The sequence below is a fragment of the Myotis brandtii genome, unplaced genomic scaffold, assembly GCF_000412655.1.
Source record: "Myotis brandtii unplaced genomic scaffold, ASM41265v1 scaffold199, whole genome shotgun sequence".
Lineage (NCBI taxonomy): Eukaryota > Metazoa > Chordata > Mammalia > Chiroptera > Vespertilionidae > Myotis > Myotis brandtii.
The window spans coordinates 1,783,074-1,797,192 of NW_005357414.1; the positions used below are offsets into that span (position 1 = coordinate 1,783,074).

At 44.2% G+C, this 14,119-nt stretch overlaps 1 protein-coding gene across 3 annotated transcripts in view; it reads right to left on the reverse strand.

The window, feature by feature from the left end:
* TMEM164 (transmembrane protein 164) overlaps positions 1-14,113 on the reverse strand; it is a 215,557-nt gene extending 201,444 nt beyond the window's left edge. Inside the window, exons 1-2 of one of the 3 annotated variants that reach the window (XM_005865206.2) lie at positions 14,037-14,113; positions 13,025-13,703 (exon numbers count right to left, since the gene is read on the reverse strand). In XM_005865206.2, the coding sequence (XP_005865268.1) occupies positions 13,025-13,414 (390 nt within the window). In that variant the 5' untranslated portion in view covers positions 13,415-13,703; positions 14,037-14,113. Of the gene's footprint in view, positions 1-13,024; positions 13,704-14,015 lie in introns of all 3 variants that reach the window. The other 2 variants (XM_014538824.1, XM_014538825.1) reach the window with 2 other exon arrangements.
* Between the last annotated feature and the right edge of the window lie 6 nt (positions 14,114-14,119).

A 14,119-nucleotide genomic window follows, 5' to 3' on the forward strand; every position in this document is an offset into this window, starting at 1 on the left:
AGTTGGAGGGATCACAATACCAGATATCAAGCTATATTACAAAGCCACTGTTCTCAAAACTGCCTGGTACTGGCACAAGAACAGACATATAGACCAATGGAACAGAACAGAGAACCCAGAAATCGACCCAAGCCATTATGCTCAATTAACATTTGACAAAGGAGGCAAGAACATACAGTGGAGCCAAGACAGTCTCTTCAATAAATGGTGTTGGGAAAATTGGATAGATATATGCAAAAAAATTAAACTAGATCACCAACTTGTGGAGGGCATGTGCTGGGGGATAGGAGCAGCTCGGAGAGGTCAATGAGGGAAAAAGGAGTGCTATGTAATACTTTAAACAATAAAATATAAAAAAGAGCGAAATGAAAACATAAAAAAAAGAAGTGTGAGGAGCCTGGATTAATTCTCAGTTTGCTGCAAACTAACTATGGAAAAGGGGAATAAAAAAACAACAGGTGCAAACCACAGTGAACTGTGCAAATTGTTTTCAGGACAGACCCAAAGCAGGGAGTAAGAAATTTTGGAAGATGATCCTAGACATGTGTCCATCTGGGCAAACACAGCCTGGCTGTGAGGTATGGCCAAACACCACACAACCAGTCAGGAGCCCCCGTGCAGTGGCAGGCTTCACATTCTTCTCTACAAATCTAATGCAGCCTTGGCCTAAAGGTTACCCCTGACCTCCTTGCCCAAGACAACAACCCCCTGAGAGTCCTGCTCAGAGAGGACAGCCACAGGGCTTGGGCAGGGGGGCGTTAATCTGTTCTCTTCACTCACTGGCCAGAAACCCCACAAGCAAACACAGAAACTTGACCTTGGCTTGGTGTTAGCTTGCAAGACTATTCTGGGGAAAGCTGAAGTGGAAAGTGCAGTGACTACCATGCAGCCAAAAAGAAATCCAAAAGTAAAAGCAGCCCCTTTATTCAGGGTGCCCTGCTATTCCTCTTGGGGCTGGAGCCCAGGAAATAGGGAGAAATGACTGCATGAAGCAGCAGCCTGCAGTGGTTGCGGCTCAAGGGGTTGGATGTAAAAGTGCTGATGATAATGATAATGAGACTCTTAAGCACATGACCCTCAGCCACATTCCTGCAGGGTGCAGAGAATAAAGTGCAACAACAGGCATGTACACTCTCAAGTGCCTGGAACTTAAAAAAGAAAACTCTTAACAAATGCAAATTGACAAGGAGCAAGTGGTGATATGAAGAAGATCCTTTGTTACAATCTCCCCTAGGTCTCTCGGAACAGTGACCTTCTACGGCAAACTTCTAAAGGTTGTTGTTTCTTTTGGTTACTGTTTGTTTTATAAGTACCCTCCAAGCCAGCTCGTCCCAGGGAACCAGAATCATTACAGAAAACATGACCTTAGTCTTCTCGTTTCTCTCAACTTTGAGACTATGGAGTTGCGGATTTACTCACCATGCTTGGGAATATGCACGGAGGCCTTGCAATGCCTTGATGGGAAGGGACACTCAGGGCCCCAAGGCTGTGAAGTCACATGACAAGGCCTCAGCCCTGGGAGGCTGCACATACAGGGTGCCTTCCTCTAGTGCAGTGGTTCTCAACCTTCGTAATGCCGCGACCCTTTAATATAGTACCTCATGTTGTGATGACCCCCAACCATAAAATTATTTTCGTTGCTACTTCATAACTGTAATTTTGCTACTGTTATGAATCATAATGTAAATATCTAATATGCAGGATGTATTTTCATTGTTACAAATTGAACATAATTAAAGCATAGTGATTAATCACAAAAACAATATGTAATTATATATGTGTTTTCCGATGGTCTTAGGCGACCCCTGTGAAAGGGTCGTTTGACCCCCGAAGGGGTCGCGACCCACAGGTTGAGAACCGCTGCTCTAGTGCCTGGTGGATTAGGTCAGCTCTGAAGGAGAGAAGCTGGTCTTGAAAATGAGAGAGGTTTCCCATATCCTGGAGACATACGAATAATTGTCTGTTTTCTGTCCATTTGCTGATGTGTAAGTCAAAGCACACTGGAATCTCTCTCGAGGAGCACATTTTCCACCACTGTGCTTCTCCTTCAGCAAAGATACGGGTGTACTTAAAACCCTCTTTTCTCCTAGGAGCTCTGGGAGCAGCCCTTCTCCTCTAATAATTACCTAACTCTGGTAACAGGTGGCACTTGGGAAAGTTGCACTCCCCTCAAGCAAGTGAAATATAATGAAAATGTAAAAAATAAATCCACGTAACTGTCTCTGCCCACGCAACCCCAAACCACTCATTTCATACTTCTGTCATGGGCTCACTGGTTTCCTAGGCTACCAATCTCAAGATAGCTTGCACCATGGAGCCGGTCCATTGATGAAAAGCAGCAATAATTAGGCCAAGAGGTCCCTGGAAAGCCAACCTTCCACCCAGTGAGAGCCATCCCCCAAATACTTCAGCTAGGGCTGCGCAATTTAAAGTGACTTTCAAATTACAAAACTGTCTTTAGGTCTCAAACAGCCAAGCTGCCCTGCCCTATAGAGATTACTTGGGTGCCAACTTCATAGAACCAACATTTTTGCCCACTGCATGAAACAAAGATGCCAGGGCAGCTTTTCTCAGGTGAGGTTGCTAAAACTGCCTTCCTGTATCTAATCCCTATTATCTTAAACCAACACCAACCACCCAAGCTCACAGCAGCAGCCGCCACCATAATACTGATGATGGTCATCATCATTATCACCATCATCACAGCTAAAATTTATTGAATGTTTACTATGTGCCAGATACTATCTTAAGTGCTTTCTTAGTATTTTTAATTTAATCCTCACAACAGTCCTTCAGGATAGATGTGATTATTATTCCATTTTACAATTATGGAAAATTAGGCTTAGAGAGGTTAAGTAAGTTGCCCAGGGTTACACAGCCAGTTGTAGGATTTAAACCCATGCCTTTCCCATCTTAGTGTCTGAACTCTTATCCAGTGTGTCACTGCTGCCTTGAAATACGTAGTAGTAGTAGTAGTAGTAGTAGTAGTAGTAGTGCTATGAAAAACTGCTGACATCTGTTGAGTGCTCACAGTGAGCCAGACCTTCTGCTACATGCTTGATTTAAATTATTTTATTTAATCCTTACAACAACGCTATTAGGTGGGTACTATTATTATTGACATTTTATAGATGAGTGAAATTGAGGTTGAAAGCTGTTAAGTGACATGCCTAAAATCATGTAGTGATGAAGCTCAATAACAAACTCAGGAAATGTGGTCCAAAAGTTCAATCCACTAAACTGAACTTTCATTAGGAAAAGGAGGCTTTTCTCCTGCTCTACTTAGTCACACTCCCTGCTGTGTCCCAATCGGAACCTACAGGGTCCCAGCGAGAATCTGTCAAGTCAATGCCAATGAGGAAGCCTGTTTAGCCATTCTTTGTACCTGCCAGCAACTCGTATCTGATTAATCTAGGAAGAGATTCAAGACTCTAAGTCTCTCATCACCTCCTTTCCCCCTCAACCTGATTTCTGAAAAACGTACCTCATTTCCAGCAGTGTCTGCTAATGCTCTGCCCAGAACATCTAATAAGTGTTTACCCAAGGCTCCCAGAGCCCCAGTTAAAGGCCTTAATGTGCAATCCAGCTCTGCGCCTTATTTAATCAGCACCTGAATGAAATGTCTTTTTTGCTAGCAACAGCCAGAGCACAGTCAGCCAGAGTCTTTATGCAAACACAGCTGGTCGACTGGCAAAGGCGATTCAATTCACAGGCAAAATACACCCCGAGTTTATGCCAACACTGGTGTGTGATGGAGATAGGGAGACTGAAGACATAAGGATGAAACTGGAATGGGCTCATGCTTACTTTCTCCTCCAGATAATCTTGCTTATCCCTCTTCTACCCACCTAAACACCTGCCCACAGGGCATAACTTGAACCATTTCTGCCGGACAGGTCAATCCTCTCTAACCTCCTGGCTCCTGCCATCCATTCCCTTCCCTCAGAACCACCCAGCCCAGGACAAGACTCATCCCTTCTTCCCTCTGGCATTTCCTCCAGCAGCTACTGGAAAGGAAACACAGCCAACCAAGAGATCCCCCAAACCCTCCCCCTACAGAAGCTCGGGCTGGCAGCAGGTCTAAGTCCCTTGACACACCATGCACTGCCAGATATGCAAGCCATGCCCTGTTTAGCTGGCAGAGACCTGAGTAAACAAAGAGGACTGCTACCCAGAAGAGGAGGAGTCCTCTCCAAGCTTTCAAATGTAACTGCTGCACTCAAGCACCTTCGGTGCAGACTTACCCAGGTGGGTCAGTAAGGAGGGTAGCAAGACACTGAGTTCTCTGGGTGGGGCAGAGTGGAGAAGAGGCCAAAAATGGGGCAAGGAACTGCTCACAAACATTGGCTACTGCTCAAATACATTGGGATATACCTCACCATTTGGATCAAGTCAGGGTAACAAGGCCCTTTTTAAAATTCATCCTCTGCCCCACATCCAGTTGAGTCTATGGGCCACTCACACTTCAGTATGAATCTTTGAAATGGAACTGCTTTCTTCCTAGTTCCCTCTTGAATATCACCTTCTCTGGTGGAATGGGAATTTTGAATTGTAGACGAGATTGTTTTGGAGCTTGGAGTACTCTGGAAGGAGGCAGGTTTGCATGCAGTGGGTGGGGGAAGAGACTTGGAAGCAGGGAAGAAGGAAAAGGAAAAAGAAAGGATAGCATCACATTCTATTAGTTCTGCTGTAGACTTTAGTGGGGGCACCAACCATTCCATGAATCATTAAAAATCATTTTTCTGGTCACAGGTGGGATACCTGCTATCTCATTTTCTGTATTTAATGTCTGTCCCCTCTCATCAATGATCTGTGTGTCTGTCCTTGACAGTGTGAACCCTCCTGAGACAACACAGAGAACACTATCTCACAAGTCCTTATATCAAAGATTCATGTGCAACTGCAGTTGTCTTATTAACAGTCCAGAAATGACAGAGCATTCATTCCTACAGTTTTACTTGGTTTGTCAAGGGAAAAATAAGAACTCTGGCCCTGATAATAATATTCAAATGACTCCAAGTTACAGTTGAGACATTTTCCTATGAAAAACAAAGCAACTCTGTGCCTTTGCACATATCATTTCCTATGCCTTGAATTCTGCTCCTTCCTGCAACATCCAACAAACTCCTACTCATTCATTCACACGTGTTCATTGAAGCCTGGCCCTATTAGAGGACTAGAATAGAAAATAAGACACACAGGATCTCCCCTCTCATGGAACTAATTTATCTTTTTTATGATCCAGCTAAAATGTCACCTCCTCTAGGAAGATTTCCTTACTTGCACTAGGAAAAAAAACCCTCTGTCCTCTATGATTTGTTCAAATCTGCTGCTGTACATGTCGTGTTACAATTTAGTTGATCTCTTTTCTTACCTGTCTCATCTAAACTGTGAACAACACGAGGACAAAGAATGTTTCTTATTTATCTTTGAATCTCCAGTGCCTGACACAATGTTTGACACATCATAGCACTGGATAAATGTTTGCTGAATGAATACAAAAATGAATAAATTCCAATGTCCATTTAAGAGTTCTGCAAAACAGTTAAGTTAGAATGCAATAACCATGTGTCAATATTTCCTATTGTTAGTTCCTGAAGATCTTAGAGGCTTGAAGGAAGGGAGGGAATGTAGAAGGACTGGGAGGTGCTGAAGGACTGGGATGCCTGGCTGAAATACTCCATTGACATAATACCAGTCAGCAAACAAGCTACTGGAACTGTAAAACCATCTCACAATAACTTGGGGCCCTCACCTCTAATTTCAGTCACATTATTTAACACCTATATAAACACTGAGGTTCTACCAGAAGACTAAATGCCCTTCCCACGGGGCATCATGCCAGACAGGATGAGCATTTGAACCAACTTCTCACATAGAACTTTAGCCACTAACTAGTTTCTCAAAATGGGGTCCAAGGTTTATCAGCATCAGAATTACTCGGGAGATTGTAATAAATGTAGATCCCCATCCTTGACCTACACTTACTCAGACTCTGTGTAGTGAGCCAGGGCTCTGCATTATAACAAGCTTTCAAGGGGATCTTTCACAAAGAAAGTTCAAGAATCACTGCTCTCCACACCCATAGTTCTTCATGTCCACTCAGCCAGTTCCTGGCAGAAGAGGAGCACCTGAGTCAAAAAACTCTCAATTTAACAAACGAAAAGAAAGACCATTCATGTGTTAAAAATCAATGGGGGTCCTAACCGGTTTGGCTCAGTGGATAGAGCGTCAGCCTGTGGACTGAAAGGTCCCAGGTTCGATTCCAGTCAAGATCATGTACCTTGGTTGCGGGCACATCCCCAGTAGGGGGTGTGCGGGAGGCAGCCAATCATGTTTCTCTCTCATCGATGTTTCTAATTCTCTATCCCTCTCCCTTCCTCTCTGTAAAAAATCAATAAAATATATTTTTTAAAAATAATCTACTTTAAAAAAATCAATGGGGGTTGGGGGATCCTTTTACAACATGTACCTATAACAAATCATCATGTTTTACCCTTTAAATATCTCACAATTGCTTGACCGGCATGGCTCAGTGGTTGAGCATCGACTTATGAACCAGGAGGTCATGGCTCAATTCCCAGTTAGGGCACATGCCCAGGTTGCAGGCTCAATCCCCAGTGTGGGGCATGCAGGAGGCAGTTGATAAATTATTCTCATCATTGATGTTTCTATCTCTCACTCCCTCTCCCATCCTCTCTGAAATCAATAAAAATATATTTTAAAAAATAAATATCTCACAATTTCATTTGTCAAGTATACCTCAATAAAGTGAAAAAATGAACATTAAAAAAGACATGAAAAACCAGGAGAAGCTGAGAAACTTGGCTGTTCTTGCAGAGGGTGTTTTATTTTATTTTTATTTTTTTAAAAAATATATTTTATTGATTTTTTACAGAGAGGGAGAGGGATAGAGAGTTAGAAACATCGATGAGAGAGAAACATCGATCAGCTGCCTCCTATGCACCCCCTACTAGGGATGAGCCCGCAACCCAGGTACATGCCCTTGACCAGAATCGAATCCGGGACCCTTCAGTCCGCAGGCCGATGCTCTATCCACCGAGCCAAACCGGTTAGGGCCAGAGGGTGTTTTAATGAGGCATGATGACAATGAGCTACCCACTGAAAAATACAGAAGAGGAAAAAGATGGGAAGTGCGTCACTAGCCTAATAACACTATTTAAAAATTTATATGATATTAAAAAGGACAAAAAGAAAGTAGGTATTGTCCAGATATCTACCAGGGGATTAATACCAAGATCCAACAGCATAATTTCCTCATTGGGATGAAAGGGAACGGATACTTCAGGCAGAAAATGGGCTGCAGTTCTAATAACTAGCTCTTTGTGATGGAAATTCAACAAAAAGATGTGTGAGCTGGAGCCGAAAGTGCCTCTCTCCTCTGGTTATTTCAAAAAAACCGACAGGATATTTTCCTAATGGCACAAGGAGACATAGGAACCATGCCCATGAGACCTCAGGAGAACAAACAGGGCCACCAGAGGGAAAAGAAAGCAGGGAATTATGAAATCAGCTCTGTCAGTCCATCAGCATTTTCCAGGCACACATTAAACAATTAATGTGCATGTATATATTGTATTAAGCTCTGCAGGGAATTACAAAGAAAAAGAAGCACTATTCCTTTCAGTTAAAAAAAAAAAAAGTATTCCTGCTCATGGTAGAGGATAAACAAATGTGCAAAAACAAGCAACTCAGCCAAACACTTACAGAATTACCTAAGGTATACTTTAAAGAATCAAATAATCTGAGGAATGTTCAGAGAGTTCAGAAAGGAAGAAAAATGGTGTAACTAAAATAACTGGAATAACTAGAGTCGGGTCAAGGTCATTTGAAAAGTTTCATAGAGGAGAATCCTCAGAAGAGTATCTATGGAGGGGAGGAAAACATGAGAAAGCCCATGATGACAATGACAAAGGTGCCACTTTATGTCAAAGGAACAAAAATTCAGGGACCCTGAGGATTACCCCCTGAATAGGAGCCAGCAACATACTGTAACTCAAAAGCAAGCCCCATGATGGGTTATACTAACAGTTAAATGGCGAGCGAAGGCTAGCAAGTACATCTTTCCTCTTACTAGCCGTGGGCTGGGCCTCTAGTAAGTTTCAGCATCCAGTTTTATAAACTGTGCATTAGAAGGGTATGCAGGCACAGGCCAGAATCCAGAGAAAAGCGACAGAAAGGATTAGAGGAATGGATTCTAATGGCTATCAAAGATGAAAAGGAATTGAGGTGTGTCAGTTTCTGAGTCAGAGGTAAAAATACATTGGGCATCTGCCGGCTTTGATCAGCTTTGCCCAGTTTCTCTGTTTAAGTGACCTCATAGTTATTCAGAGGATTAAAATGCTTTGTTTGCTTGGGGCCCATTTCATGGAGAAGATAGAGATAGAAAAGGGTTAAATAATTTGCCCAGGTTCCCTAGCAAGCCATGAGCGGAACTAGCATCATAATTTTAAATCCCAGGGCTGTCTGTGGGCTGTTTAATCCACCAATGCACATCATTTCTCTTTATAATGGATGCCCCCAAAAGACTGTAACAATGAAAGATGGAAAAATTCTCTGCAAATTTCCATGGGGGAAAAAATAAAACAAACTAAAAAGAAATGTCATGCCTCACTGCTGAGGCCCATATAAACATCATCCTCTTGTGTCCCCCTAGACTGATGGTACAGGACACAGTCCATCTGATAAGCTATCAGCAGATGACTGGATCCCTCATTGTACCCATTACCCATCCGATGTCAATTCCAAGCAGGAGCCCTTATGAGCGCTCTAGACAGCAGATGGAGATGGGGAGGTGTAGCTGGTCTGAAGTCAAGGAGTGGGGTGGGGAAGCTAGTTCTCAAATCCATCAGGTTTTCTGTAAAACAAATTCATCACCAAGCAAATGAAATACACTGGAGTATATTCAGCTAATTCCCAAAGTTGCCACAAAAAAGCTCAGAACTGTTTTTGAGTAAGTGCCATTCTATACTTTCAGCAAGGAGGAAGAAGTAAGCAAATCAAATGGTGAACCAAAAGCAGGTAAGCTATATTTGGAGGAAATCAGATTTCTAATATATTGTAAAGAAGACATGAAATCAAATAGCAAATGGCAACTCCAAAAAAGAATGGGGTGCACTCAGTATTACTGGCTAAAAAACAGTGGCTTGGGGCTATGGGGATGATAGCATCAATTATTTGCCAAATGTCCAGCCTGGATCCAGCTTGCCTTATGTACATACAACACTGAGGACTAAATGGCATTTATTGTGCCTCACTAAGTTCAGTGTCCCATCAGGAGATGTTGACATAGACACATACAGAACCAACAGCAATTGGACAATTGGATAAGACATTCCGAATGGGATCTTTCTGTTAAGTTTCTGAAGCAGAGACAATATAACTTATGCAAGGGAAATAAAGGGCCACTAATTTAGGATAACTGGTCTTTACAGATACAATCAATCAAGGGCATTTTAATCCTTCTGCTGAGAAATTGTAGGTTTGGGGGTTTAAATAGCTATGAGAATCTCTTCCTGATAAAGCCAGCTTGCCACTGTGGCAGCTCAGTTCTTAAGCCACCTCTGCCACTAACGTGGCTGGGTGATTTTTAGTAAACAGCGTAATCACTCAGTAAATTCATTTCCTGTCACCCACACCTGCCAAAAGAATATGCACAAAGGGACTAGCTAAGCTTGAAGAAATACTTATTGGTGTGATTGGTAAATGCCACTGATATTCAGCAAGGAGTTTAAGGATGGTGCTGCTTTGCTGATCCTGAGAATGTGAGATGGTGCTGCTTCAATCATATATTAGTAAACCTCTATCAGTCCACAGTCCCAGGGCCTTTGAGAAATCAGACAAGACCAAAAAGAAACTTGACACCAGGAGTAATAATCAAGACCAGACTCAAGCACAAAAATTGCCCTTCCTTATGCTTCTAAAGCTGGCAATGTGGCCAAGAGGAGGATGTGTGTAACGAGGTTTTGGGAATACATATTTTATAAATTGTAAAATGGGAGATGAGGCGACTAACCAACTTCTCTCTAACTCTTCTATTTCCTGGCCTAAAGCAATACCATCCTTTATAGACAAACGTGCACTCACTGAGGAACAAGGTCTTTCTATAAAGCTAAAATTTAGTCATCCTGTTGCGAGACACACATCAGAAATGTTTCTGCTAAGCTTTCCCTTTTATTTCAGCTAATGTCTCCCCTCCCTAATCAGGACCTTTGAACTCCATATAATTTACTGCCAAAATATAGATTAATTCAGCTAATTCATTTGCCGAAGTATTTCTTTGTACTCAACCTCTCCCCTTTGGAATATACACAGTCATGGGAAACATTTTAACATCTCTTTCTCCAGGTCCAAGTTATTCTATCATAACCCTAAATAAAACATGTTATGTGAAAGTGCCTTAAAATAAACAGTAAAGTGCTAGATAAATATAAGGTAATATTAACCATACTTACTATCATTAGTCATTGCTGCAACCAAGTCAGCAAACTGCTTCCAACCATCTGTTGTGAATTTTTTAAAGGACTTATATAAGTTTTTAAAATACACACATTCATGCTTCCCAGGAAGAACCATAGGTAGGGTATGGAACATTGGAGTCATCAAAGACTAGGTCCCCTGGTAGGCCAGAGGTTACTATTTAAATGACACAAAGCAGTGACTTAGGAGTAAAAGACAAAGGAGTCTACTCCAAGGTGGGCCCAAGTCTTCCTCAGCATGACTCTGTTCAGAGCTTGAGCTAAGCCCAGGGCAATAGAAAATGCACAGGTGACAGGAATCAGTCCATACTCCCCCAAACATCCATCTCTCTGCAGCAACCAGCTCTAAGTGCCATCATCTACACATATCCCCAAGGGTGACCGGGTCAGGTTGACTTTACTGGGGAGACAGAGGTAGCAGCAAAAGATGAACAAGGATGAAAAGATGAACAAGTCCATCTGACTTAGTTTCCTTTTTCCAACCATGGAGGCCAAAAGCATTTCTAGAATAGTTATCTGTTGCATCCCACAGCCACTGCTTAATAGAGAAAAGGACCACAGAACATAGGCTGTCAACAGCTAGGACTAAAAATTGTCTCATTTTGCAGATGGGCAAACTAAGGTCCAGGAAGAATACTCTCCCCAGTCACACAACTAATTAATGCCAGAACTAAGTCTCCAGACTCTTCTAAAAGCCTCTAAAAACCTTTCCACTAAAAACCATGGTACTGCCAGGTTTGATGTCATCACACCAGCAGCAGCCCCAGTCAGGCTGAATTTAGTCCTTTGTTGACCTTCTAGATATGTGGCTGCCAGAGGCCTCAAGACCCTTTTGTGGAAGAGGTACCCTCTGACCTTCACCACCTGCTGTCCAAAAAAAAGCACTCCTGTCCCAAGAGCTTCTTGCAGCAGTGGCTGAGATGCGTTGTTTCCTCTCATTAACAAACAGGCCATTCATAAATAAATTTAAAAAAAAAAAAAAGAAGAAGAAGAAGAAAGAAAAGAAAGAGGACTGGCTCAAATTTACACAGAAGGTCTAGCTGGGAGAGCCCTGGGCTTCCTGTGAATAGCATCACTTCCCAAGAAGCCTTTTCTTATAAAAAAAAAATGTTGCCCCCTCCAGCCCTGCTCAATGATGAAAGCCACCCAATCAATAACAGCCTCTTTATTACAAAGCTATCTGCACCTCTTTGCCACACCTGCAAAATGGGAAGGGCTTGAGGCCGTTTACCACATTTTACAGATAGGAAAACTGAGGCCAAGGACCTGCAATCAAGGAGCTCCTAGAACAAAGAGGTAACCAGCTAGTGAGCCTCAAGTAGGCATTGTCATGCTGATCAGCCTCAGCCTCCCCACAGAGACTGCCCTATTTCACTGCCAGCTTGCCATTCCAAAGACCAACCCAGAGGATAATTCACCTTTTGGCTGCAGGCAAGTGACCACCCTATCCCTTGGCACTCCACAAGCCTGTAAAATGGAGATAATAATCTTAACCTTAACCTCCTGCCCCATATAGGGCTGTCACAAGTCTCCTGAGAATAACCTACAAATACAAATGCAATAAAGATTCTAATGACAGGTTTCAAAACTGTTTCTGAATAAAACATACCAAGTTTTCCACAGCCCGAAATTTACAAAGGATTTGTCTCCCTTTCTCCTCTTCCTTCTCCTCTGTGATTTTATAGTTTCATAACATCTCTTCACACAGGCTGAGTACAGAAAGACATTCTCATTCTTGGTCTTCAACCAGATTATTTTTATGTATCTGACACTTTCCTTTTTAATCCAGTTTGTTTTTCTTAATACTGCTAATAGGAGGTAAAGAAATCAGCTCTCTGAGTGCCCCTGGACCATGACCATAGGATAAGAATGATAAGATAAAGAGGTTTGCAAAAAAAAAATAAATACCCTTTCACCAGAATAGAAATCACCAGCCCAATGTTCTCGAGTCAGCCTGGGGCCTGTTTCAGAGAGCACTTAGTAGGAGCTTGGTGCTGCTCCAAACCCTCAGAATTCAAAAGCAGACCTCACCCTAAGAGTACAAACTCCCAAATGAAAGAATAATTAAGGGAAACCTGTAAAAGTATTTCCCCAAAGTACCGTAGTAGAGACAAGGAACCTTATTTAACCACCTCCAGTAAAGAATGTCACCAGGCCTCTGAGGATTAACTGTGACAGAGAGCATGGGGGCTGGGCCAGGTCTCCAGATGTAATTCGGAAAGGGCACCTGGCTGGGGCTGGACTTCCTGCTTGTGAAAGGCCCCAGCAGGGCTGGGAGGAACAGGCAGCCAGCCTGAGTGCCAGTGGGTTCTGGTGCTACGTTCCTTCCCTCCACTGTGAGGCTGATGCATTGTGCAAAGGTGAAAGAAAGCCAATCTGAAATATGCACAAAAACAGATCTTTGGAAAATCATTTTTAAAGGTCCCACTTCCCAAAGGGATGAGGTGCTGTACACTGCCGAGTGTCCTGAGCACACTAATGACTCTTATCACTAAGGCTGCCCAGGAAAAAGTCAACAAACTCACATGCATCATGGTGACCAGGTGACAGGGGTTGAGCAGGTAGATGACGGTCTTGGTGGCGAACTTAAAGCCCACCTCCACCCCGAAGGTCAGGCACAGGGCTACTAAGAGCAGATTCTTGCTCAGGCTCTCCTTGCCTTCCTCTGGCCGCTGGGTCACCTGCTCTGGCTGGCAGCCATGGTCACCCCTACCGTCCTCCTTCGTCTGCCTCAGGATGTGCCGCAGGGCCACCAGGATCTCCAACAGGGCCAGGGTCAGGACCACCACACTTTCCAGCAGCCGCTGCTGCCAAGAGAGGAAGGCAGCACAGTCGGGGCCCCCATTGCCTGCAAAGCTGGGGTCCACGCCCCCATAGAGCCAGTCCAGAAGAGTTTGGTAGCTATACCGGGACATGATGCAAAGTGGCTCCCCTCGACCACCTTGCGGGAAGCAAGAGTGAGATGGAACACAAGCCCAGAGAGTTGCCCGGGTGGTGGGACATGTACGGAGGGCACACCCCCACACCCGCACTCCCCTCCAGACACCCCAGACACCGGGGCACCGAGAGCAGGGGAGGGGAAGCTACACGCGAGGCCCGGGGCAAAGTGCTGGCTCTAACTTGTCCCCACGGCTGTCTGGGGAGCCCCCCGCGCTTCTCCAGTGGCCACCAACGAGGCAGGGTTGAAACGAGCCGTTGGCCAATCTAAAAGGAAGGAGAGGAAAAAAAAAAGGTCTCAAAGAGGCAATTGCATCGGGAATTACGAAGCGGGGAAGGGTAACTAGCGAGGGAAGAAAAGGGGAACCGGGGCAGTGGCGAAGCAAGCAGGGGTCAGGGCAAGTCAGAGGCCGAGAGGTTCGGGGCCGAGGGGACCCCGCAGTGCCTCGGGAGCGAACCTGGGGGTGACGGGGGTGAGAGCGAGGGAACACGCGGAGGCCAGGAGAGGAGCTAGCGGGGCTGGGCAGGCGGGGAGGGAGACAGGGATGGCAGGGACGCCGGACTCCTCCTTTCACACACTCGCCACAGGGGATCGCTTACTCCGGCAACCGCGTGGCCTTCTCTGCCCCCAGCTAGCAACTTCGCCGCGGTCGGGTCCCTCCGGCCAATTTAGAGCCCTCCGG